We start from the raw sequence: 26602 nt of genomic DNA, 5'->3' as shown, positions 1-26602 counted from the left end.
TCCAACTTACTGAAAGTTGTGAAAACAATAAAACTGTGAATACATGTGCTATAAACAGTGATATGAAGTATAGACTGAATTCAGTTTTGAAAAATTATATGTGTGAAGTACATACGAAACTCATAAAGTATACACACAACCTGGCTTTAAACACACATAGGAGTCATGTTATGCAGTAGCAAGAGGAAAACAACTGTGCAACAATATATTTTCAGCACAATGAAGGAGTGAATGAGAGAGTTTCTAAGTAGTTTTGAAAAAATATGTTTTTGTTTACAACATGCAATGAGAGATGTACAGTACCCAGCACTGCGGAGTGAAAAACATGACATTTTACATTTCTGAACACATTAATACACTTTGGGCTTTGCTCAGCACCAGTCAGACTGCAATGGTTTCTCCTCCGCCTTCATTACCTTGTTCAATTCTCTCGCTTTTTACCAAGTACTGCAGCGAGAACCGTGTGACGTACAAAGGGGCAGGGGAGCGCCGTGACTCAAAAGTGAACTGAGAACGAAAGAGGTGGTGTTTTTCTGACACACGGACACATTTTCAACATCCTGTTGGGGGAAGGCAGAGCAGTAACCACACGCAGTCTTCCATGCTGCATGGTTTCTCGGCTCCTGTCTGCTTTGAGCGCGCAGTTTCAGGGATGTTAGTTCTCCTTCTTGTGCTCTCAGTCCTGGGATGTGGGTCCTGCTCCACTCCAGGTGAGTCTCTGTCCTTGTCTGGGTGACTGCGCTCTCCTTGGCTTTTACAGGATGTACCTACTGTCCTCCTGTGTAATCGGTTCACTTGTCTTTGTCTTCTCCTTGCGTAGTCGTTATGCTTCTTTTTGTCTCTCTGGTGGCAAGTCAGACTAGTTAGAGTAGCTGTGACTTCTTCCTAGGAAACTGGGCAATTTAGGATGGGGTAGACTTTTGGTTCCATCATTGGTCCTGTTACATGACCACTCACAACACTGCTGGGCAACTCTAAAGGAGAGATCCCTTTAGTATGATCTTTTTCACATAAAGCTTCTATCTACAGGCTAAGTCTGAAGTTTCCATAGAAAAATGTGATTATTTCAAGGTCAGGTTAAGTGTTAGGTCCTGGTGAAGATCCTGTAAACACCAGGCTGTCTCAATCAATTTGAGAGCGAGCAATACCGTTTTAAGAATGTCGAATGTCGTCTCCGAGTTGCCGTGTGAACGGTCGGATCCAACAACTCAACTCCTGTAGACCAAAATCTGCAAAGTGTACGTGCGCTTCTCTTGTTGGGTGCTTTTGTCATGATTTAGCTGAAGGATTTCAAGTACAGATAGAATTTACACATCTGTTATGAGGTCAGATTTCTTTTTACTGTTAAACGGTCGTCTTCAGTGATTCTTCAGCATTAATTCTAATGAGGTGTGTTATAAATGGTTGACTCATAAGGTACATTTGCAGCGAGGTGTTTTCAGTCACGCATCACAATCAGAATGGAGCGAAATTCTGCGTTCGATATTTAATGTGTTTCCTGTTTTCAAACGGCTAGGGGCCAAATAAAGGTTATTCACACTTTGTCTCTCAGAAACCACGCTCAACGCTACTGCAGTACTTGGATTCAGGGCAGATCACTGGCACCCATCACAAATTCTCATTAAAACTCTTGTAAACTATGAATCGTTTTCAGCAACATTACCTGTGGAGAGAATCCTCTGATTGGTTCATACAGAGGTGATGCAAGGTGGTTTTACACCATCAGTAGGCGCTTATTAAATGTTTTTTTTTTCTCATCTCAAACTTTTCAGGACATTTTTACATCCTAGGTCTGAAACCATCTCATATCTCTCTGAATCCATCTGCTTGAGGCAGTCAGTGCCCTATGTGATAGAGACAGATAGTGTCTGTGGGACTTTCCATCCTGCTTCCGTGGTATTAACCCAACATCTGTGGGCGTTGAAACAGCCTGTAAATTAGTCCTCCATTTGAACGCTAACCGTCTTAGTGACGCAGAGATAAAATATCCTCTTTTGCAATATGAGTAAAACGTGATCTCTATCATTCCCAGAATCCTGTAAACCATGTGAGGCATTGATTGTCAGATACACTCGGTCTCACCAAGGAGACACTTGCAGGCTCTTGAGAGGACAGGATGTCACCTTGTGTCCCTCCCCAGGTGCCACTGTGTTCTGCATAGAGTAAATATAGCCAGGCTGCGTAAAGACAAGACAGGACGAGTACATCAGCATCTCTTACTCACACCTGCGCTCACCTGTTTGGATCATGTGTCTGTTTGTTTGCTTGGCACAGTGCTACTCACTGTGTACTGAGACACGCAGGTATCGTAGGGGTAGTAGTGCAAGAAGTTCCATACTCTCTCTTTTTTTTTTTTTTTTTTTTTTTTTTTTTAAAACTAATTATTGTATGGCGGCCTGCAGTTTTTGGCTCGTTTATCTAGCTGTGCAATTTCATAGGAGCCACGCCAGGTGAGTACCTTGCTCCAGGGTACCACAGCAGCACCCAGGAGCAGGAATACAACCAACAACCTTCGGGTTGCATGTCCTCAAAAAACAATGTGAAAATGCTCACCTCACTTGTGCTGGTCTGTGCAGATGTGGAGTGTGTGATCATGAACTTAGAGTATTTAAACTGCACCTGGAGCAGTGGCAGCGCCCCGGAGTTCAACTACACCTTCAGCACCAGGTGAGTTGCAGAACAGCTGCGAAAGATCATCCTAACAACGGCCATCGCAAAGACTCCCCAACAGACTGGACTCCAAGTCTGTGCAAAAGCAAACTAAACATTTCTCAACACAGTCTTTACTGTATTGAGGGGCATCATGGGGGTAACAGATATGCTGACAATAGTAGTCGAAGGCAGATGTTCAGCTCATAGCATAGGGAACGTTTCAACCAGCGTTTCACTGACACATCCACTCACTCTTGACTCGTGTTCTTCAGTTCCCTTTTCCAATCAATCGGTTTAAAGTGGAGCAAAGAGCGAGTGCACCCTAGGACCACCTCGAGTTTGCAAGCATCCATTTCGGTGTTTCTCATTCACTGGAAAAGTGACTTTTCTGCCCAGCGAGCCGTACTCCTGCCGGAACGTAGTAATTCGTACAATCGTCTGCTGCTTACTGCTGCAACTGTCTGATCAAATGATCAAATTCATAATAACTCTCACTATGTAATATTTTCTCAATCTGCTGTTATGTTTTTTTTTTATTATTTGAAGGTACTGCATTGTGTTCTGCTGTTAGAGATGAGTGGGGAAAACTTGCCACTTTTACGAGTATTATGACGCATATGAATCGTATGATTACCACATAGACAAGGACGTTTAAGGTATTATTATGGTTAATGGGGGGGGGGGGGGGACTCAGGATCAAAAGAAATAGGAAAGAAGTGAAAACACATTTCCATTTACATTTATTCATTTAGCAGACACTTTTGTCCAAAGCAACGTACATCTCAGCAAAAGTACAATTTATGCATTACACTTAATTGAAAAATGAACAATTGTTTACTGTTTTATAGGTAATTGCTATTATACTGTTAGATTTTGCCATAAAAAGTTGTATTATGCTCTTATTTTTTCTGGAATTTTAATTAAAATAAAAAGCATAGCAAGGAAAAATATTGCATAGTAATTATTTTATTGTATATGTGCTCTATATTTAAATTTGTTATTTTACTTTCAGGAGTTACCTCAATACAACCTACAGTAACTGCCCCAGGTATCTCCAGGAAGGGGGTCTCAATGTGGGCTGCATCAGTCCTGCCCCAGACAGGTTCCGTGAACTGCACATCAAATTCTTTTATGGCAACGGGAGCTTAGTAATGGAAAAGACTCTCCGTCTGCAGAATTCAGGTAGGAGCTCAAAACTGTCACCCTTATTTAATGTGCATTTATACCCCTTTTACACTCTTCCTCTTGTCTCTTTGTACCTTTACACCGCTGTTATACCTGCCACTGAGAACCTTTCCACTGCTGTACTCGGTAAAGCCCTAAATCACAGACACGGCTCATCTTCTGGGCTTTTCAACTTCTTAACCTGTTTCTCTCTCTCTCTCTAGTTAAACTAAATCCTCCTCGCAATCTGTCGGTGGAGATAAACGCTCAGAATCAGGAACTGTGGCTGTACTGGAACCACAGCATGAAGGAAAACTGTCGGGAGAATCAGGTGACCTACAGGAAGAGCTCTGAGTCGGCTTGGCAGGTAAAAACCGGAAGGGCTTAACGATAAGGCGACAAAGTCGTAGCTGTTAGGGCTGCCTACGAATGTATCATCTCTTAAGATATTAATGTGTGCTTCTCCCTACTGTGATGGCTGCTTGTTGGTAAAGGTGTGTCTCCACTCTCTTTTCCTGCAGTTCAGCACTCATTTTCCTGCCAACTACTACAGCTTGCCCCAGGTGTCCCTGAAGTCTCAGTATGAGTTGAAAGTGAGGACACGAGTGTCCAACAGTTGTGGAGAGTCCAAGTTCTGGAGTGACTGGAGCTCACCTGTGTTCTGCTGTCCAGCCGAGCAGAACAACACGACAGGTAGTCATCATTATGTTCCTCTGTTGAAATTAGCATACAGTTTTTGCACAGGAGTCTGGAAAGTGTGTTGCTACTAAGGTGACTGACCTGTGTCTAGTACTGCTGGCATTTAAACAGCTGTTATCACAATACAAATAGTTTATAACCAATTAAAATTAATCTTTCTTTGCATTATTTCAGACAGTGCCTCCATGGCCCCGGCCGGGAAGGTGCTCTTCCCAGTCATGGGTGTTGGGGCAGCTCTCCTCCTCCTCATTGCAATGATTGTCTTGCTGGTACAGGGTGAGAGGTGAGTGTGTGTATGAGTGTGTGCGCATGTGCTGCTGGTGGAATTAGAAGGAAATCACGCCTAACCCCCTACCTTCTGTATTTCCCAGACTGAGGATCATCCTCATTCCTGTTGTCCCCAATCCTGGAAAGAACTTTGAGGATCTCCTCAAAACCTACAATGGAAACGTTGATGTAAATACAGCACCTCTCCTTACACATCCATAACAGAATATCGTCTGCTTCCTGCCCATTTTATTATTGGGAATTCTATGGCAGCGGTTAAGGTTCTTCTGTTAATTTCCTTGACTAACATAATTACCCTGAATGACTTCATTAAAAAAAATCAGCTGTATATAATAAATAAATGTAAATGTATAATTGAGCCAAATATGTGGATAAAAGTATAGGCTAAGTGGTCAACTATTTTTGTTATGTCCTTATTATTATTATTATCATTATTATTATTATTGGTAGACATTCTTATATAGGTGTTTTGTGCTCTTCTCACATTGTTTGCCTCCTCACCCTTGTTTGACAAGTTCCCGGTCACGGTGTTCTAACAGTATCATCATCACGCCGCAATTATTTCCTCGCTTCTCTTCCTCCTCCCACCGCAGGACTGGCTGGACATTCCCAAGGAGTTCAAGAATGGCTTCCAGTCCAACTACTATGAGACAGCCTGTCCTGTGCGTGAGTGCTCACCCGTCTCACGGGCCACAGATGGCGTCGGTGGTGAGGAGAGCGGATCTCCTCAGACGGAGCAGTCGGAGGACCTCGGAGCGTCGCACTCTCAACCTGCTGCATCTACCTCTTCTCCGAACGTGCCCCCCGGGCTGGTGTAAAAATATCTTCCTGTACAAACGAGACTTTCAAAGATGCTTAGATGTACCACAGGCTGTGTTTATGAGTAGAACACCCCATTTCCTCTCCTGACGTGTGATTATAGTATCAGTCAGTGCTCTGTGGTAACCCTTCGCTGCTGTGGAAGCGCAAGTGAGAAGGGTGGTTATATGCTTGTTGAGCTGCTGGAGCGTAGAGAACGTGGCGGTCAGCACTGCATCACCGACGTAGGTTTTGGTGTGAACTGCTGCGCAGCGCTGTGCAGCGCACCTTGGCACCTTTGCAAAGCTTGTGTTTTGAATTAGCTTTAACCCTTGGAGAGTAACCCCTCGAGAAATCACGTGCTACTTAACAAGGGGTGCAGTTTTTCACCCCGCAGAGTTTTAGAGGTCCGCGAGCAAGTTACATCACTTAAATTCAGGATTTTCACCGTCACCGTCAGCATTTCCCCCCCGGTCTGCAATGCGTTTAGCAGATTCTGCAGCAGAAAACCTTGCACTCATCTTAGACAGGAACCACACAAAATGGCTGACAGGAAGTGCAAGATTATATGTCACCTGACTATATATTAGAAGGGCACGAATGCCAGTTATTGCACAAAACAGTTCGGGAGAGATGCCTAAGGTGTGAACTGCTGTGCGATACTCTGACACATTTCGGAACCTCCGCAACGCGTATGTTTTGAATTAGCTTTAACCCTTATCGAGCAACCCCACGTGTCGTCGTGTGGTAGCTAACGTGGGGTCAATTTTACGCCTCACAAAGCTTTCAAGCTCCTGATAGGCACGTTACATTACATCATACAACATAATCAAATTAAACATTTCAAGCATCGCTGTCGTCATTTTTTTATCCAGTGTCTAATGTGCTTAGCAGATTCGGCAACAGAAAACCTCGTTGTCGCCTTCGAGATGCGGACGACGCAAAATAGCCGACAGGAAGCGTGTTTGTATCAGTCGTTTGACCATATCAGAAAAGCAGCGACGCTAAATACACAAAATAAGAACAGATGCCTGAAAGCGTGTGGTTCACTTTTGAAGCTTTGAAGAATGATACTGCGAAGCAGGATACAAAATAATCCATCCTGCATGTTAGTTTCCAAGGGTTAAACCAAATAAATGTATTCATTATATAATAAAAATTTCATTTTTAAGTCCGATGTTTCAAAATTATACGTAATAATTTTGTTCACGCACGTTGGAGTATTTGCTCTTATGAAGATCATCTACTTCCTCCTCGGCTGGGGTACCCGTACCTGGTTGCGTACAGGTACCCCGAACGGTACCTCGTGTGTATTTAGAATTTGCTGTCTCTATAGAATAAGTGCTGGAGCCATGTGAAAATTCTGCCACTGCAACAAATAAATCATATCTTTTTCATTCAATAACTGTCTCTGTTTGGTCTAGAGAACTGTGTTCTGCTGCATTCATTGAGAAGCTTGCCAAACATTAGAAAAAATGCAATGGTTTTGAAAAGTTTTCTTCAGAATTTCAATTCTGAGTGATCTGAGGGACGAACCTGAGGATGTGTCATTTAATTTTTTTTCCGTTGTGGCGATCAGATTAGCAGGAACAGAAAAGGCGGCAGCGGTTTGGGCAAAGAGAGATGGCGTTGCTGAGAACCGCTCTTCGGAGAATATGTGCTGACCTTACGTTACAGGAAGCCGCTGTGTCGCTGACCTTTCGTGGCGTTGCTTTGACCGCAATTGACACCCCCAGCCAGCAGGCTGACGCATCGCCCCCGTGTAATTACGATCAGTTGCTTTCATCAAGGTAAAGATTATCAATGTTTATCAAAACGTAAGGTCGACATTTCCTTTGCTTAATGGAAAGAGCATCACAGTGAACGCTTGAACCTTTGATTAAGGCACTTCATCTGGATTACTCTGGTAAAAAATCAAGCAGTATAAACAGTACTTGTAGATGAAGCTCTAAGTATGGCTTGTAAGTGTCAGCTGAGGAACATAATAAAAAAATAATAATTGGGGCAGCACAGTGATGCGGACAATAGATCTGCAACCTCTCAGCACCTGGGCAGTTTGGACATGGGTTCGAATTTGAATCAGTCTGTGTGGAGCCCTCATGTTCGGTCCATGTCTGTGTGGGTTTCCTGCAGGTGCTCTGGTTTCCTCTCATATTCCAAACACGTGCAGTTCAGGTAAATTTGCATAGTGTGTGCATGTGTGGCTACCTTGCAATGGAATAATAATAACAACTACAGCAACATTCACCTGGGGCTGGTTGGGAATAATGAGGAGAACCAGACCATTACAGTTTGACCCGAACTGTTTTGTCATCATCAGCTCAACAGCCGTAGCAGAAACACTTGATTGCAGATGGCACTGTCATCCAGATTTGAACAACCAGCTGAACAGCGTCATCTGGTGTCAAATGGCCCCCAGAGGAGTTGTACCTGAGCGTTGGGAAGAAAGGGCTCCCTTGATGCTAAGATGACTGACTGTCCATGCAGGGATGGGAGCTCATTGTGAACTTCATTGAACAGGGACACTTTGGCAAAGACTCAGCTGACCAGCACAAATGCCCCAGTGGGACCCATTATGAAAAACGCACCTGTCTTCATGGTGCGAACCGGAATCCACTGGCCAGCCAAATATGAAATGATGCTGGAATAATATGAAAATATGTGTTTCGACATCATTTTATCATTTTCCCTATCATATTTATCATTGTAATTTTTAGTAAAATTTTGTCGGAAGTCTATTGCTATTCGTTCATTATTGGGTGTGTTTTCCATTCTCAGGATAAGCCTGGTCTTGGTCTAAGTAGTCACGATTCTCCATAGAAAGTCTTTGTAGACTTGCTCCAGATTTAAAAACTAGTTTAAAAAAATATGACATCTCCTGCATTCTGGATATTTTCTGCAATGGGCTGGCATCGCATCAGAGGTGCACTCTGATTAATCTGGTACCCTGTCCTTCTGAGATGGGCTCCAGACCACCGCAGCCCTGCAGCAGTGCAAATAGTTATCAATAGTGACTGAGGGAGTGAGTGAGATGGTTACTTGCAGTGAGCTGTAATTTTAATGTACTTTGATTTACACAACAGACAGGATAAGCAACTAGTGGTGTTCCTCTTTAAGGAAGCCTTAAATTTATCTCGCATCAAAATTTTGATGCATCTAAAACGGGCAATAGAAAAAAGCTGAAAAAAGTGCTAAATTTTGTTTTCATTAACAGGTGCAGTATGACATCACGGTGGAAACTAATCCTCTCCATCCGTACCCTAGAAGCGGACTGTCTCTCCGAGCACCTTGTCTCACACAGATCAGTGCTGCTCAGGGCTCGTGCTGCTCTGCTGCTTGGAGGATGTTCATGTACGTCAAACACGGGGGTAAGGTTCACATCTTTTTAAACTCTTCCTCTCCCCTTCTGCCTTCACTTCCTGCCTTGTGCAGCTATTGTGCATGATTTTATATGTGAAGTAATACGTATCAGTTGTTAAATTTGTCTGCTTATCCTGCAAACCCTCAGCAGGTGTACAAAGTGACAAAATTATATAAATTAATGGCAGGATAAAATTGTTCTCTTACAAATTTAATAATAAGAGGTATTTCCATCTATTGCTTTAGCTGACACTTTTCTCCAAAGTAACTCGCAATGTTAAGATGCCTATAGGTGTACAGCTGGGTAGAGTTACAGGAGTAATTTAAGGTAAATACCTCACCTAAGCATGTAACAAGTGGGATTTGAACCTGTAACCTGTGGGTTGAAATGCAGCAGTTTTAACCCCTACACTACCAGCTGTCTTTTGCATGGTGCGCTAAACGATGCCGCATGTATGAATGGCACATTATTGACAGTCAACAGTCAAACTAAAGAGAGCAGACTGAAATAAGCCATTGGGCAACTCAGGAAAAGAAAACAAAAAAACTTCCGGGACAAGGAACTGAGACAAGAATAAACTTACCTGGCTCCAAGTACTGGTGGCTGCTATCCTCTCCTGGAAATACTGTTGTAATAACACTAACGCAGGGTAAATGCAGGGTATGCTAGGTGACCTTACGATGTGTGCTGTTCTTTTATTCGTTATTGAACCTGCAGGGCTTGTTTTGTTACACGCAGAGCAAATATGCATCTGTTCTCCCAGCATGCTCTTGTGTGGTGCCTCTCTCTGCAGACAATGAGCAGTTCCTGGTCAACACCAACTGCCCCGTTGGCACGGTGCTGCAATATGTGAGAGGGAAGCTGCGCGTGTCAGAGGCAGGTATGGGGGCCGGGGGGCTGAGGTGGCGCTCCAGCTGGCAGGGAGTGTTAGCACAGGGGTGGTGGGTGTCAGGTGGGGTCGGATAGAGAAAGGAGCTTTGAGAAAAGTAGGTGGTGTTGAACGATGACACTCGATGATTGTTTATTAGTCGCTCTTGTCGAGGAGTAAGATGTCCACACTGCACACTGCAAGGTGGGACGCCTCACAGGACACCAAAGGAAATACACGACATCCTCACTTGCACATGGGAAATGTATCGCCACACCATCGGGGTCAGCAGCCCTGGACAGCAGCCTCGGCATCTGAGCCGCTGATGGAGGCGTTAAATATTTCATGCCGCTCCCAGCCAGGCGTCACCCGTAAGTGTCAGATTTCGGCTAGAGGCAGCCACACGTGTGTCTGCGGCAACAAGCGAGGGCATCGTCGTAACCCTTGTTTGCATGGAGGAGTTTACCAGATCCTTGAGATGATGGGAGGTGCACGGGCGGCACTGAGGTTGCAGGCGATCACCGAATGACTTCCCGTCATGCTGACCTGACCCTCATCCCAGGCGTCTGACTTGCCTTTTATCTGAATACTATTTCCTCCAAAATTTCCTAAAAATCAGAACAGCCCTGTACGTGAATTGGGTTGGGTAGGATGGATGGGGCTGTAGCAGGGCAATCGGACACACTTGTTCATTCATACACATGCGCAGACACACACACACACACACACACAAAGAGCAATTTAGAGTTACCAGTTTACCTGAAACACGTCTTTGCACTGTGGGAGGAGACTCACATGAACACAGGTGAACATACAGGCTCCACAGAAACAGAGCCAGACTGAAAGCCACAACTGACCCACAGGCCAGGAGAATTGAGACCCATTTACATGATACATATTTATTTAGCTGGTGCTTCTTTCCAAAGTGACTTACAGCTACTTATAATAATTTATGCACCAGGTCAGTTTGTATTATTTTCATTCAAGGTACAGCAGCAGATGGGATTCGAAACTTGAACCTTTGAGTTCAAAGGCAAAAAGCGCTACCCATTGTGCCATCACAGCAAAATGTATATGTGTATATATACTGTATGTGCATGTGTGTTTTGTGTGTGCATTAGCAGAGATGCCACATGGCCCGTTTCAGATCTGCTGGACCTGTGTGATGAGTTTGGCTCTCTGAAGCTGCTCTTCTTGGACCGGCAGGCGCAGGAGAGCGCCACCCGCAGGCTGCCCCCTCGCAGCTCCTCCATCGCCTGCGCCGTCACCCGTGAGCACCGTGCGGGATGCTGTAGATGCAATGGGCCACAGATGGTGGTGACCCCTTGACCACACATTCGACACGCAGCGAGACAAAATGTGTACTTTCAGAGTAAAACACTGTGCGTGGTATTGGATATATGATTGCAGGGAGATGTGTTATTATACCTGTTTGCAGTCAGTGTGTCTTGAAGGTACAGTTACTCCTGTCTCTCTGCAAGGAGCAAAGGATGGTGCGTACTCCTCCATCATCCCCCTCCTGGGTAAACCTGACCCAGCGCTGCTAGGTAAAGTGTGTGTATTTACGTGTGCTTTTCTCTCTGATCCTTGTGTGTGTGGGTGTCAGTGTCAGAGGTGCTAACTCTGTGTGTATGTGTGTGTGAGGCAGGCACCCTGCAGGCTCAGGCCGACAGTCTGGAGAGAGCTCGTCTCATGCGGCTCCGCACCCAAAAAGATCGCCGTACCACAGCGGGGGACCCGCCCACTGAAACCGAGCCCTCTCACCCAGTGAGTCACCAGGTGGAGGTTCATCGGATGGAGGTGTGAGCTTTGGGATGACTGCGTCACTGCTAATGCCCACTGTGTCACCCAGGTAAAGGGTCGACGTCGTGCCGCACACCTGGGAACCGCGGATGGAGAACCCCAGCGTTGCACTCGTGGCAAGAAGGGGCGGGGCTGAGCCTGACACATGCCCGTGATCTCACACACACCAGAGAATATGAAACGAGCGCAAACTTTGCAATAAATTCCAGAATTCTCCTTTCCTGTTTTATTGACTTGAATCCACTTGAGATGCACTGTGATCTTTCCACCTGGTGACACAAAGGCCAGGAAGTTCCTTTGAGTTCCGTTACACTCCCTCAGGTCCTCTTACCCTTGACTTCAATGCACCTCATATGTGTCGCAGTCTTCCTTCAGCCTCCAGCCTCTGGGTGATGCAGACAGGTTCCTCCAGTCCCTTTTGTTTCAACTGCACTACATGCTTAGCGCTGCCATTCAAAATGTGATCAAGGTGCTGTCAGTTGGAGAGATCAACCAGCGGTGCCACAACAGAGCCGCCCCCAGGAGGAAAACAAGGGGCTGCGGGTTGGGGCTCCTCGCTGTGAGATGGACAATAAAACCATAGTGAGACACTGTTATCTGGGGCTCCCAGTAACTCCCGGTGGGCACAACCTGGGCTCACAATGGCTCATACTCCATGCGGTGAGCCCCAGGTCACCATCTTGCTGGGATACAGCCTGGTCTGGGACATCATCACACCTCTGTACACTATAATTCATTCACTTTTCCAGCCCTTGTACACAAAGTACAAAATCAGTTGCATAGCTTACAATTTACCAGATGAATCAACTGGGCAGTTTTCCTTGAAAGAGTTTAGATCAAGTGGAATCACAAAGCAGGACCTTCCTGGTGTTGGGTCTTAGGTGTAGTAAGAAGAAGGAGATGGAGTGGAAGTGAGAGGGAGGTGTCAACAAACGCTGAGCTCGGCCGTAGCGGCCTTGAGACGGTGGAATCGCGTGGGGGATCGTCTCTCGTCCCTGTACCTGTTACACTGCGCTGCTCGGCTGGACAGCAGAACACAGGTGAGCTCCAGTCACTCCAGAACTTGGACTCTCCACAACTGTTGGACACTCGTGTCCTCACTTTCAACTCATACTGAGACTTCAGGGACACCTGGGGCAAGCTGTAGTAGTTGGCAGGAAAATGAGTGCTGAACTGCAGGAAAAGAGAGTGGAGACACACCTTTACCAACAAGCAGCCATCACAGTAGGGAGAAGCACACATTAATATCTTAAGAGATGATACATTCGTAGGCAGCCCTAACAGCTACGACTTTGTCGCCTTATCGTTAAGCCCTTCCGGTTCTTACCTGCCAAGCCGACTCAGAGCTCTTCCTGTAGGTCACCTGATTCTCCCGACAGTTTTCCTTCATGCTGTGGTTCCAGTACAGCCACAGTTCCTGATTCTGAGCGTTTATCTCCACCGACAGATTGCGAGGAGGATTTAGTTTAACTAGAGAGAGAGAGAGAGAAACAGGTTAAGAAGTTGAAAAGCCCAGAAGATGAGCCGTGTCTGTGATTTAGGGCTTTACTGAGTACAGCAGTGGAAAGGTTCTCAGTGGCAGGTATAACAATGTTGTAAAGGATCACAGAGACAGGAGACAAGGTACACTACAGTGGTGTAAAGGTACCCAGTTGGAGCCCTCACCCAGTTGTAGCAGACTGACAGCCCATTCCCGTTGGGTGACGTTGTCGTGTGACAGTCGAACGTGCAGTGTCCTGAACTTGTCCAGCAATCTGTATGACAGCCGACAGCCGACTCTTTCTCCCTCCTTCAGCAGGTACCTGGGACAGTTGCTGTAGGAGCCATTGGATCCCAGTCTGGCGACAAACACAGCGCTTTCGCAAGACACTCCATCCCCATCTTCTCGTTGTCAAACACACTAGTCATACATTCGAGCCTTAAAAATTAATGTCGCAACTTCTTGCAGAGAAATGAATGGAAACAAGGCAAAATCCAGAGACTGATCAGAAAGCCCCTTTCTTTACCGTGTCTTTACATGGGCTGTACACATCATACAGAGTGTTAACACAAGCAGTAATTTGGCACGAGGAAACACTCACCTGCTCTGGAAGGTGTAGTTGGCCTCTGGGCTCCGGATCTGGTTCCAGGTGCAGTCTGTGTACTCCAGATTCACGACGACACAGCTCACACCTACACATCCACAAAGGCAAGTGTGACACAGTGAAGGGGAAATACTGCACATCAGATGACCTTTTTTTTTTTAAACATATATAGGGCACAAGCTACTGCTACGGTGGAAAGAATTGCTAAGATGTGGTACTACTGTTTTTTTTACTGCTAGACCATGTAAACACTTTTAAGAGAAATTAAAAGATGCCAGGACATGGCGTAAAAGAGACATTTTGGCTCATTATTAGTGGAGACTAGTTTACTGGGTAATATGAATATCTTTTCATTCTTTTCCACCTTTATCAGCTTTTGCTTTAATGCAATAGTTTTAGCAACATCTGAATGCTGTGCAAGATGAGCGAGAACGTGAGACTCTTTGACACAATGTTTTTTTCCCGACATTTCTAAGATTCATCCTGCGGATGTGCTGGGACACATTATCAGTGATGTGACCTGGGGTTATCGGGTCTTTCGGGTCTTTCAACATCAGACACCGTCACCCAGGCCACCCAGCCGGGGTTGATCAAGCCTCCGACTTGCGTCCCAGCAGCAACTGACCACGGATCTGTCCGCTTAATCCAGAGGCACCTAGTGGCTCTCTCTGCAGCTTCAGTAACTGATCTGATGGCCTTCTTCTTCACCTCCCCTGTGATGCCCAGCAGTGTTCAGGCTTTGCACAATGAGCACCCTGCAAATCCCCCGACAGCCCACCTCAATGGGCACGTAGTGTGTCCGCCAGCCTTGCCTCCAACATTGCTCCACAAGCTCCTGGTACCGTGGATGTTTCCGTTCATTGGTTTCCTCCAGGCGCTCTTTCCAGGGCACTGTAAGCTCCAACATGACCATTTGCTTGGTAGTCTCTGAAAAGATGATCTCATCCGGGTAGAGAGATGTGAATATGAGAAGTGCTCTGGGAACCGCAGCTGCTTGCCCAAGTCCACTTTCAGCTGCCAGTCGGTACTTGTGATTCGGAGGCCTTTCTTCGCTCTAGGCTGTTGGTGGGCCTTATGGCCAGCCTTGACAAAGGAGATAGTATTCCATGCGGGGGGTGTTGCTTGGTGGCATTGATGGCTGTGGCAACATGTTCTGCAACTGCCTTTAGCACCTGGTCGTGATGCCAGCGGTAGCGACCTTCTCCAAGAGCTTTTGGGCAACTGCTCAGAAGGTGTTCCAGGGATCCTCTCCTGGTGCAAAGGGGACAGGAGAGTGATTCACTCCTTCACTCCTCCCCCAGACATGGAGGTTAGCTGGACATGGTAAGGTATCATATACAGCTTTGTCCAGGAAACTGACTTGGTGGGAGTCAGCCTGCCAGAAGTTCGACCAGGTAACTTTCCGTTGTAATGCACGCTCCCACTTTGTCCATGCTTCTTTCTGCTTGAGCCCCACCATTCTGCTGGGTCTTACGTCCTCCATGTCTACCCGTACGTCCTCCTGAATAATACGGTGCCTATCCTTGCCACGGGCTTTGCACGTCTGGGACTTTGGGAAGAGGTCTAACCCTACTCTCCCTGTTGCCACCACGCCCACCAATGGTTTCCATCTCAGGCGCAACTCCACTCCCTCCAGCTCTTTCTCTGCCCTCCATCTCCGGCCTATTTGTACCTCAATGCCAGCTGCAGCCACCTTGGGGTCTGTGGCATAAATAAAGAAATAAAGGTAGTGACACTGAAAACTGACTGTTTGTGGAGTGTGTGTGTGTGTGTGTGTGTGTGTGTGTGTGTGTGTGTGTGTGTGTGTGTGTATTCGCTGTTTTCCTGGAAGGTTGTGCTGAGTCCTTGTTTTCTGTTTTAGTTTTAACCACCAGCAATGTCAGAACTGAGCAATACCACAGCAGAGAAATAATTTGTTCACTCAAGTACTTTATTGCCAAGGTCAAATGGAGACCTGCATGCGCTGTGCTCCACCAAAGAAAACAAAACACACACACACACACACACACACACACACACTGTCTGAAACCGCTTGTCCCAAGTGGGGTCGCGGCGAACCGGAGCCTAACCCGGAAACGCAGGACACCATGCTGGACGGGGAGGGGGTATACCCAGGATGGGACGCCAGTCCATCGCAAGTCACCCCAAGTGGGGCTTGAACCCCAGAAAACAAAACACTCAAGGCTTATTTTCCCTTTCATGGCAGGAGTCTCGACTCATTTTCTTCCTTATTCCCTTCACATTCTCCAAGTTATTCATCTTTTTACATACCTGGACTTGATGTAGCCCACAAGTTCATTGACCTCTGCTCACAAATATCATCCCAAAGGGTAGAGAACACAAATGCGTGTTTTCTCTCATTAAAAAACTAAACATGTCAGACAACTTCCAGATTGAGGTATTTCGTAATTTACTAGCAAACGCTTCTGTTTTAGGGAACAAAACGGCCATCTGTGAGTAGCAGCCGAACAATACGGTGTGTGTGTGTCCCCCTTGTACTATAACAATCCCATCCACCCAATAAACCACATCCCCAAAGGGACGCACTTACCAATAAAGGGGTTCCCTTGAACTCTTCCAGTTGGCATCATGGCCATCACCACCAGTGCTGCTGCCATTGCTGCCATCTGTGTCATATAACTCAAGCCCTCTGGATGCTGCTCATGAGGTCACGTGGCTTTTTTTCACTTCCACTCAGTTCAGTCTAGAGGAACAACAATCAAGTTCCTCAGAAACTACTGAATTTGACCATCAATTCCTGCTGGTTATATTTTATACATTAGCTCAAAATATATGCACAACCATCCTGTGCTGCTCTTGCTTGGGCATTTTGGTGTCCACATTGACATCAACACCCTGATTGTAAGGGTTTGCCCCACATGTTGGATTGGTCTGCCTCAAACTCATGTTGGCTCTGGTTTCTTCACCCTTATTTTGGCCTGATTTAGTCTACTAGACTGGATAGTCCCATATTGATCTTGGTCAGGATTCATCTTTCTCTAAAGTCATCTCAGATCCATCTCAGTTGGATGACCTTATATTTACTGTGGCCATAATTGTCCTTTCTCCTGCTGAGTTTGGCCAGGACTGGCCATCTGACACTTTGTAGCTCCATTTCATGGTGTATCATGCAGATCTGAACAACCGACGAGTCACAGAAATTTCAAAAATGTCAGATTGGGAAGTGATTGAAAAAACACCGGACTACTGTTCCCCCTGGACGATGGTCTGTCCCATCTAACTTCTCATCTGTCCCTTCTAGCTTCGGGCTTCCTTGTTTCCTTAATGCTCCGCATAGCAAAAGCACCAGGTATTCTCCTTATTTGTCCTAATTTCCTATAAATTTAATTGTCCTTTGTTTGGTTTCATATTCTGGTCCGTCAGAGCCCCATGCTCCATTACAGTTTAATTGATGTTTTAACTAGGTAGGTACAGAGACAAGCAGCTTAAAAATCAACTTGGGGAAGCGCTTGTTTAGCAAGAGACGATGGACCTATTCTTGCCAAAAAAGAGGGTGTAAAATTTTAATGTGAAGGCGTTACAGCAAGATGTTAAAAATCCTGTAAATAAGCGAATCTTCTGTTGATAGTATGAAACAGACCTGACAAACGCTTCATATCTCAAGGCATATTCCTGTTTTTAACGTGATGAAAACCAGCAGACTATTACCGGTGCTGAACACTGTCAGATGATGTAGCTTTCAGACATAATCTGAATATTACTTTTCAAAGTGTGATTATGGGAGAGGGATGTGGTGGTGCCTGGTGTGTGGTGGGTCTGGGGTTCGAGCCCTGCTTGGGGTGCCCTGCAACAGCCTGGTATACTGTCCTGGGGTGTGTCCCCTCCCCTTTTGGCCTTGTGCCCTGCGTTGCCGGGTAGGCTCTGGGTTGCCGCAACCTTGCTTGTGACAAGTGGTTGTTGACATTGGTTGATTATGGCGTGTACCTTTTCACAGGCTGACAGTAGAACTATCAAAAGCTGTGGACTCTTCTTAATAGACAGACTTAGATCTGTGTGCAAATCCTGACCATCAGGTTACTGCCACCAAGGGTCAAGAGATCCCTCTTCCTGGCAAGCAGCGAACCTCATTTACCTTTCACCGTATTCTCTAATCTGATCTCTCTTTGTGAACTCCGAGCAAGGTAAAGAAGGCTGGGAAACCAACATTTGTCCATGATCGAAGCCGAATAGAACTGTACCATTTACATGTTCATCCTTTAGCAATGTTTTCTTCCTAAGACCTCGAGTATACTTGTCCAAGGCATCATCAGGAGATTCTATGCGAATGTAGTGAACTTGAGTGTAATACGTAATTGCTGCCACAATGTCACTGTAAAACTGCATAGCAGCGTTCCTGAAAATATTAATTTTTTCTTTACCAGGAAAGGAGTTTTGTGATGGTCCCTTGCTGGAAGGCGATACATGATGTCACCTCCTGCGGCAGCGATTGGTTGGTAAGAATACCAAGGTTTACGCAGATGTGAAAAATTGGATGAATAGGTGAAAGAGATGAGGTACATATATTTAGAAAGAAGTGGGCAGGGGTGTCAATTTGTTACCCCAGTTTTTGTGATGAGAGCTGGTGATCTAGGTATAATGTGGCTGTTTCAAGCACAGCGAATTGTGGGGCTGAAAATGGACTATTTAGCCCCCACTTTCAATTTCCTAGTGTCCCTTATTATTACTGTGTCTCCGTCAGGTGGTCCGAGGGTCTGACGTGACAGCAGGGTGTGTGGTTTTACACATCAGACTGCAACAGTTTTATTCAAAATATCAAGATGAAGAAGTGCATATGGATGATGGTGACTCATTATTCTAGTTTACTTTATCAAGATCATTTGAGCTCAGCACATCCTGTACTTTTTTTAGTACAGTACTGTTACTGAGGTACCCCCGTGCAGAGGTACTAAGCCTAATTTTCCTCTGTAAGATTTTCAGCGATGAAAATCGGTAAAACTGTTATTTTGATTTTAAATGAAGCACAGTGGGGCAACCATTTTAGTAAATTTGCTACAAAAGAAATGTGTACAATAAATTGACTAAAGTGCACGGTAAGAAAATAATGTTCTGTAAACAATAAACAAACGTTAAGGATGGTTAAAGTTGGTATTTCTTCCCTTTGACTAGATTTTTTAGATTTCCCACTGTGAATGTGGGAATAGGTTACAATCGTGGCTGTTGCTAAAATGGACCAGACTGGAATTCAGAGCACCGGGAACGGCTAGTGGTAGGACAAACATTTATGGTTACAAATAACGCCCAGTTCACCCAAAAAGAAAACAACACACAAGCAGCACTGAACTAGGTGGCATCTTGGCCTGGTGTGCCGGGCTCCTTCCGTCTCCGTCCAAATGATAACAGCCTGTGGACAGAACGCAGCCATCCTCCAGATGGGTTCTAGCCCTGGAAAAGATGCCCGGCCAAGAAAGGGCCACCCTACCAGGTTCTGGTTCTGCCCAGTTTTGGCACAAAAGCTCAGATTCTTCAGACTGCATATTAAAAAAAAACTGCAGTCCATTTATAGAGTCTGCTGAATCTTGAGTATAACAGGAAGCCTGGCAGTTGTCATAGTCATGCTGTAACTCTTTTTACAGAAGAGAAAGTTACCATCTGTCCAGCTTTAACCCTAGGGCTGTTGTTTTTTTTTTTTTTTTTGCTTTTGTTCAGCTGTGTTGACTGAACCTGCGGGTACAAATGTAACAGAAGCAGGGAATTTAAAAAAAAATGAGCAGACCCGCCTACGTACTGTGCATCAAACATTGTATTAAAGTACACGCACAATGTCTACAACCACTTGTCCCGAGCAGGGTCACAGCAAGCCAGAGCCTAACTCAGCAACACGGGGCGCAGGGCTAGAGAGGGGAGGACACACCCCGGACGGGACACCAGTCCGCCGCAAGGCACCCCAAGCAGGACTCGAACCCCAGACCCACCACAGAGCGGGCCCTGGCCAAACCCACTGCGCCCACCGTGCCCCCCGTATTTAAATAGATCTTTTAATATCTTGTCTGCAACTGTTTTGCAATTTTTTTAATGCAAATTCAGATACTAAAGTTTGTATTGTAACCAAGCGCTTTGGTTTTATTGTATGTATTGTTTAAGATATTTTAACATCAACATGTGTTCTTGCTAATTGTTGCGGTCGCTGAAAGACTCCTTGCCCTGAGTGTTCAGCATCACACATGGCCTTCATGGCAGGGAAAGAAGTGGGATTTCATCACACTCAGATTGGGCCTCTGAAAAAGAAATTCTTGACATTCATGAACTCCAAATGTCATATACGCACAGTGAAAAATTATTGGATATTTTTATTGTATTTTTAAGTATATTTGAATTACAGAATGCAACTAGGGCCCTTGTGACTTAATACTGCTGGGATTTTTGGTACTAATAAAGATGTTTGCCATTTTCGCTGATTTCATGCGGGATCATTTCCTGACGCCGTTCTGGTATTACCCTCCGAACTGGAGAAAGTCGATTTCTGAATTTCCGATAAATAACAAGCGCATAGAATTGTTTTGTTTTTAATTCTGAGAGAGAGAGAAGCCACCCCAAAAAAGAAGTGCTTTGCTTTTAAATGTACAGTGACTCATGCTCTTTGGTGTGTTTACAGAATGAAAACAGTGGGAGAAAAAAGCTTGTACTGCACTGCATTTAAACATTTTGGGATTATATGCCCCCTTTTGGTGCTGTGAGAGCACTGCATTTACATCTGAAATGTACTGTTGTTGTTTTCCTCACAAGTGATTGAATTTATGAAGAGATTATTCATACAAGTTTCATATTTGAGGTGTGAGATAAATTCATTTCTGAAGTTTAAGTATTGATCAGCTGTGTGTGTGACTGCGATTAGCCAGACTCATATGGCCTTCCACCTCTCAAAATGTAAAAATGTTATTAAATATGATTTAGGGCTTTCTTCTCTGTCTGTGGGGTGGGTTGTATCATGTACCGGGGCCACATATTCTGCTTGTTCAAAGTTTTATGTAGAGGCAAAATCTTTCAGACTGATTTTCTGGTTTATTTTTGGTTCGGCAAATGTTTGCATTTCTAAAATTTTGTGAGATTACGCTGAGAAAATGGATCCAGTCTACTGATCCCGATTCCCCCAAGAGACCTAAAAATTTAATCTCTTGGAATTTTTTAATATTTCAAACAGGAAATCTGACTTGAGTATCAGATGCAACCTGCGATCAAACGCGGCGGAGCCGTGACCGAAACAGACACTGCAACTCCTTGTCAGGAACAATCATTTGAGTTCGACAGCCAAAATTTATGAGGAAATTTGTTCCGGAATGTTTTCGGTTGACGAATTTATTTCGGTCCTCATATGCTGGATGCTCTCATGAAAAGTGACATGGAGACACTTTGCTTTTTTCTGCGTGCTTACTGATCACGTCTCCCATTTCAAACGGAGCCACGAGGGCCACGCGGGAGCGGCCGGGGCCACGCGGCCAGCTGTCCCAGCCCTCGCTCCCGCTCTTTCCAGCGTGTGCTGGTTTGCGCCGGCTCTGTGGTTCGGTTCCAGTGACCAGGCCTGTTCCTGGGTTAACTGATTGCTCCAGATGGGAAAAGACGCCATACAGGAGGCGCAGCATGTTTGCTCTTTAATAGGTTTCAGCTGCTGACACCCTCTGAAGGCAGAACGGGACACAGAAATAGCCCGCTGCCGGAGTTTGGGATCATCCAAATTCTCGAGCCGCCAAGAGTTTTTTCCCCCCCCCCCACCAGCCCCTTCCACAAAACAAACTCCCACCTGAAAATTAATAACCTTTTCACTGCCCTGTGAATTACTGTCAGAACCATGACACATCCTGCAAAGGTTAGTATCTTCTAAGAACATATTGGTTGTATATTGAACCAATACATGACTGTTTCTGCACGTATTGTCTTGTCGCGCGTGAAGTTTCTGTTTTTAGCCTGTTTGCTGTTTTGTATTTAATGCCTAGCTTGTGTTTGTAACTTTTGGAGTGTGCAGGAGACACGTGAACACGAGCGTCATTGTCCCACATACACTCGTACTGCGTACGCATGACAAGAAACAATATACCTGAAATAAGACATTTATTTATATACAAAGATCTCATTTATTAGAAGCATGAAAACTGTAAATGTTCGAAAAAAATATTGTATTTATATTAGTGGCAGTGTCTATTAAACTCGGTTTATCACAATGAGCTTTACAGAACTGAAGCATTAGGGTTGATACTGTGAAAGAGTGCTTGCACACTGATGTTTGCCTCAGTATGTACTGCACACTGGGAGATTTTGAGCTTTTAGATAATTAAAAAATAATTGGCTAAGTTTTCTCGGCCTTTTTTCTTCCTATTGACTCACTGCTACAACCATCCCGTTCTCTACAGCCTTTGTTATGTTAAGCGCAAGTGGCTGTTGGGGAGGAATAACTGCGCAGCTGCAAAGCTAATGCTCCGATTGGTCCTTTCGGATGACACTGTTGCTATGCGGAAGTTGTGGGAAATTAGCAAAAATTGCTAACACAGTTTGAACTTACCTGGTGGTATAATACGTTACAGGATTTGCGTGATAGGATTGTACAGCACAGTATTTTCCCGACTTTACTTTGTCCTTCACTTAATAATGAGTATATTTATATTGACGCGGATTTTACGATTGGCTTTCAGACGCATTTAAATGACAGGCATGTTTGGACGCATTTGTCCGAATTAAACGTTATATGGAAATGAGGAATGATAACTAACTGAGTGATTAAGTCGGATGCTTTGCCAAGTTTGTGGAAGAGCAGAAATAGAAAATGATATAATTATAATTTCTGCTGCTGTTTCATCTCCTTCAAAATCTCCCTTGATGATCCTTTTGTTCACTGCGCTTCCCTTTGTTCAGGCGAATCAAAGTGTTATTAAATTATCTCCCTTGTCTTCGCAATCAGTTATTCATTATTCATCTATTACGTCTAAGTAACTTTTCTAATTTTTAATACACGGCGCCAAGAAAAAAGTTTTTGTAGCCCTGCTATATTTAAGGAAATTTCAAAGCGTTATAAATCTGCCCAACAAGGTTTATGGGAACTGATTAAATAACTGTTAACGAACTGGATTAATTAAACAATGTTATTAAAGGTTGGAGATATATGTGCAAAGTAGGTAAAAAGCTTGTTTCATCTCGGGTTTTTCAAACATTCAGATCTCAATTTGGAAATTTGCCTGATACACAGAGCAGATGAGTGAGCTTGATTTTTGCCAGAAGAAGTGTGTGGAAAGAAGTCATCGAAATCTGAGCAACTCAGAAACAGACCTCTCAACTTACCACTTTTAAAGAGGGAACAGAAAAGCATGTGAATGTGGGGGTTCAACCATTGATTGAACCCTAAGACATACTCACCCTACACAGGCGTGGATGTCTGATCAAAACCCCTTGAAGGAACAAATCTTAAGGAAAAACATTTAAAAAAAAAAAAAAAACCACAGTAAGGGTCTTAAAGCCACTGTCAAGTTGGATAATGTGAGCATTCACACCTCAAAAAAAACACCCAAGAATAAGAAGAGCAGCTTTCATGTAAGGGTAATAAGCAGAAAACCACTGCTATCCAAAAGGAACATTGCAGCCTGGTAAGTTTGCCAAAGTGCACACTGATCATCCACAAGACATCTGGAACCATGTCCTCTGGACTGATGAGTCAGAGGGAGAATTTTTTTGGCCTCAACAAGAACACATTATTTCTGGTGAAAACCATGCCCTGCTTTTCAACCTCATTCCAGCTGTCAGTCGCGAGGTGTGATGGTTTGGAGCTGTGTCACTTCTCCAATACCTGGGCAGCTTGTCATTGTGGATAATACACTGAATTCTGCACTGAACTAGATTTGAGAAGGGGATGTCAGGTCTAATTTGTCTATTTAGACACATCCATGTGTTGTGAGTACTTCTTCTTGCTTGGAAATCCATGTATAAAGTTGCCTGCAAGGATGAGGAAGGCAGAAAGAAGGTCTGGCAAAATCACCGTAGCTCGGTCAACTCAAGGACAAGATGAAAGAAGTACTTATGGGAGAAAGTATGTATTGTTTGTTCTTGTGGCTGCAATCTTTAATTAGAAAAACAGCATGATATGGTCAGAAGAGCCTTGCCTTCCTCTTAACCACAATCACTTGAAGCAGCAGAACACAGAAGAGAATTTACGTGGATAAAATTGAACTAATTTAAACATCAATGACCCAATATGTAAATGAAAGTGCAGTTGTTTCTCGTTCTTGCCGAACCACTTCTCATTAGTGTTTTCCACCGAACCTGTTTTCATACAAATTAGAAGAATTGTTTTTGAGCAGAAAGGTTAAAAATGTCATGTAAAATGCAATAGGCAGGAGTAAGGGCAGGGCCACCTGCTTTGAACTCTGCTGAATCATAGCCGCTAATTAATTTGTTAAAGCGACATACTTGTGAAATAACTGCTCTATTTTTAATTCCGTGACAACTCTCCGGTGTGTGACGCACTTGAACTAACTGTGGCAGGACTGTACAGGTCGCTGATGTTCATGTGAAGTTCAGTTTGGGTAGAAAGTTAAAAGAGAGCTGATCTCCCAGTTCGCTCCTACCTCTGCCTCCTTTCCTTCCTCTTAACTGTGACAGGATCTGGACTGGCGGGTAGCCTGGGGAGTCACGGAGGAGGCAGTGGGCCAACAGATGCAAGGCTTTTTGGAGGACTCCACTGAAGTTAAACGTCTAAGGCAACCAAAGACACAAGGGTAGGCTCAAGGTTCGTGTTGCATCTTTTCAGTTCCTTTTTAGTATAGAACTGTTAACCCTCATCTAGGGTTTGGTGCACAATCTGGGCCTTTGTTTTTCCAAAAGGAAAAAACCATGCAGAACTTAAGGAAAGCATTAGTCATCTTATCCAATGATTTTATGCCTTACAAAGACTTAATTAGTACAGCAGGAAAACAAGAAAAGGCAGTACAATTTAAAATAATGTAGATAACATATCGCAACCTCATCATTGACAAGTGGAGGGAAACTGACTGACCGACATAACATTTTGGTTTTAAGACAACCTAAATATGAATTTTATTAAAAAAATTATATTACATATAATATTATCGTGTATAATATATTTGTAATATACAAATCTAATGTAATATTACATACATATTTCCTGTTAATGTAAAATTTATGGAGTTATTGAATTAGTCCCACCAGAGAGTAGCTATGGGTAGAAGGTTTTGATTAAAAAGCGGTATTTTAGGTGGGAGGTACTTAGAGAGATGTCACATGCAACTGAGCCTGCTATGATATGCAGTATCCCATAATCACCAAAAAACTGTACATGGGAGCACAATGATGAAGATGAGTCTAGTGGCAGTATAGTGTTTTAGTATCTGGACTGAACCCGTAGTGTTGCTTCAGACTCCCTTGTTGGCTTGACAGTAATACCTGTATTGCTTCAGCAATATTGACAGCTTTGTAAAATTATAAGCTATGAGATGTAGTAGACAGAAGTGTCCACTAAACTAACTTGATAGTGCATGAGTCCCAAAACTGGACAAACAGCAGATGCAGGTCTCTGCTCCTCTATGAATACTCACATTGTTCTTTCTATACCCAAGCTTAAACCTTGACATTCCTTATTACCTTTTTCTTTTCATTGCAGATCTTATGGATGGACTATGTATGACAGCCTCAGAGTGCAGTTTCTGAAATATCAATGAGTGTGTCAAGTGATATGTGTATGAAAAAGCTTGCAGTGGAAAGATGGATCAGGGTATATGAGACTGATCCCACTGACAGAGTCATAAACAGGTCTTTAATAATTAAAGGGTTGTTTTGTTGCGCATTGGTTGTTGAGTTATGAACTGTGTCATTCAGATAAAGTTGTTCTTGGCGAGGATCAGGTATGTTCTGTTTTCTATCTGTTGGACAATACAGATTGTCAGGCATTTGAGGAAAACTGACAGATGATGAACACCTTTGATGTCTTCTCTGGTAATGTGCTTCTAAGTAACTTTTTCAGAATTTGAAGAAGACTCAGAAGATGTTATGCCTAGGGGTAGTTTTCCAGGATCTGGTAGTTTTCCACACTGGAATGGAAATTTTTACGATTGACTAAACCTAAATGTGTCCATGTAGAATCACCTGCAGCCTTTCCTTGTTGCCGCTGGACATTCAGGTCTTGCAAATCCACAGCAGCTGAACAAATTGTTGCATAGGTGATGTAACTCCACTACATCTGTGTGCTTTCCACTTTACTTTTCACGGTATTCTGCTGATATAAGTGCAGTCGCACATTATGTACCGTTACAGTACATTTGGGCCAATTGCTAGGTGCTGATACCTCCATGTGCCCAATATGGGAGGGGTTATATTGATGGTGGAAAGGATTATATTGCAGAAGACTTTTATGAATGAAAGTCTCCTTGTACAAGAGCATGTTCTGCTGGCTCGCAAACAGGAAGAATCCTACTGTATTGCTCAGACCCCCCAGGTATAAAGTTTGGGGCAGAGATGGCCACACATCATGCTGAACAATACGCAGAGGATTTTTGGATCAGTGCACAATGCTCTACTTGTGGAAAGCAAAAAAATATAAACTGGCTCATCCCTTTTATGACCAAGTATAATGAATTTGTGCTATTGCGGAGGATTGGTAACACGGCAGTGCCTATGCTTTCACGTAGTTCATTTATATGTCTTGTCACTTTGGATAATTGGCCATCCCAGTAGCAGGTAGTGAGTCAAACATGCCTGGACATGACCCAGATTCAAAGCTGAATTTATGGTGCTGTTGTGAGGATTCTGCACAGGAAAAGAACTGAGACAAACCACTAATGACCACACAACTGTGAAATACATTCATATTTTACATTTAGTCGATGCAAGCTGCTTTGGAGAAATGCAATGTTAAAATACTTACAACTATTT

The 26602-nt window shown here is 44.2% G+C and overlaps 3 protein-coding genes and 1 long non-coding RNA gene across 4 annotated transcripts; 3 read left to right on the top strand and 1 right to left on the bottom strand.

Moving 5' to 3' along the window:
* The first annotated feature begins 36 nt into the window (after window positions 1–36).
* il2rgb (interleukin 2 receptor, gamma b) lies at window positions 37–7003 on the top strand. The gene is made up of 8 exons (XM_018733727.2): window positions 37–710; window positions 2577–2667; window positions 3665–3834; window positions 4041–4183; window positions 4338–4509; window positions 4690–4798; window positions 4887–4971; window positions 5397–7003. Exons 1-8 carry the CDS (start codon window positions 602–604, stop codon window positions 5619–5621), a joined length of 1104 nt encoding a protein of 367 aa, XP_018589243.1. The 5' UTR covers window positions 37–601; the 3' UTR covers window positions 5622–7003.
* A 1265-nt stretch (window positions 7004–8268) lies between these two features.
* On the top strand, window positions 8269–11786 carry c13hxorf65 (chromosome 13 CXorf65 homolog). Its single transcript, XM_018733731.2, has 6 exons — window positions 8269–8969; window positions 9756–9842; window positions 10978–11100; window positions 11312–11377; window positions 11479–11597; window positions 11683–11786. Exons 1-6 carry the CDS (start codon window positions 8945–8947, stop codon window positions 11767–11769), a joined length of 507 nt encoding a protein of 168 aa, XP_018589247.1. The 5' UTR covers window positions 8269–8944; the 3' UTR covers window positions 11770–11786.
* Window positions 11787–12066: 280 nt separating this feature from the next.
* Window positions 12067–23597, bottom strand: LOC108923156 (cytokine receptor common subunit gamma-like). The gene is made up of 7 exons (XM_018733728.2): window positions 23078–23597; window positions 16269–16421; window positions 13715–13805; window positions 13299–13471; window positions 12961–13103; window positions 12635–12806; window positions 12067–12190 (listed from the first exon to the last, which is right to left on the bottom strand). Exons 2-7 carry the CDS (start codon window positions 16351–16353, stop codon window positions 12087–12089), a joined length of 768 nt encoding a protein of 255 aa, XP_018589244.1. The 5' UTR covers window positions 16354–16421; window positions 23078–23597; the 3' UTR covers window positions 12067–12086.
* On the top strand, window positions 21505–25510 carry LOC108923159 (uncharacterized). The gene is made up of 3 exons (XR_001965201.1): window positions 21505–21539; window positions 24317–24443; window positions 25335–25510. It is a non-coding gene; the product is annotated as an uncharacterized LOC108923159 (long non-coding RNA).
* The last annotated feature ends 1092 nt before the right edge of the window (window positions 25511–26602 follow it).

The sequence above is a fragment of the Scleropages formosus genome, chromosome 13 (genome assembly GCF_900964775.1).
Source record: "Scleropages formosus chromosome 13, fSclFor1.1, whole genome shotgun sequence".
Taxonomy (NCBI): domain Eukaryota; kingdom Metazoa; phylum Chordata; class Actinopteri; order Osteoglossiformes; family Osteoglossidae; genus Scleropages; species Scleropages formosus.
Note: the sequence above shows the minus strand (reverse complement) of the source record. Positions and strands in the feature narration are given on the sequence as shown.

Excerpts from the sequence above, each read along its gene's own strand:
- il2rgb (XM_018733727.2), top strand. The coding sequence starts at position 602 with ATGCTGCATGGTTTCTCGGCTCCTGTCTGCTTTGAGCGCGCAGTTTCA. Across the intron at positions 3,835-4,040 it reads TCTCCGTCTGCAGAATTCAG|TTAAACTAAATCCTCCTCGC; the intron begins GTAGGAGCTCAA and ends CTCTCTCTCTAG. Across the intron at positions 4,184-4,337 it reads GCTCTGAGTCGGCTTGGCAG|TTCAGCACTCATTTTCCTGC; the intron begins GTAAAAACCGGA and ends CTTTTCCTGCAG.
- c13hxorf65 (XM_018733731.2), top strand. The coding sequence starts at position 8,945 with ATGTTCATGTACGTCAAACACGGGG. Across the intron at positions 11,101-11,311 it reads CATCGCCTGCGCCGTCACCC|GAGCAAAGGATGGTGCGTAC; the intron begins GTGAGCACCGTG and ends TCTCTCTGCAAG. Across the intron at positions 11,378-11,478 it reads ACCTGACCCAGCGCTGCTAG|GCACCCTGCAGGCTCAGGCC; the intron begins GTAAAGTGTGTG and ends TGTGTGAGGCAG.
- LOC108923156 (XM_018733728.2), bottom strand. The coding sequence starts at position 16,353 with ATGACACAGATGGCAGCAATGGCAGCAGCACTGGTGGTGATGGCCATG. Across the intron at positions 13,104-13,298 it reads TGTCAGTCTGCTACAACTGG|TTAAACTAAATCCTCCTCGC; the intron begins GTGAGGGCTCCA and ends CTCTCTCTCTAG. Across the intron at positions 12,191-12,634 it reads CGAGCAGCGCAGTGTAACAG|CGAGGAGCCCCAACCCGCAG; the intron begins GTACAGGGACGA and ends TCCATCTCACAG.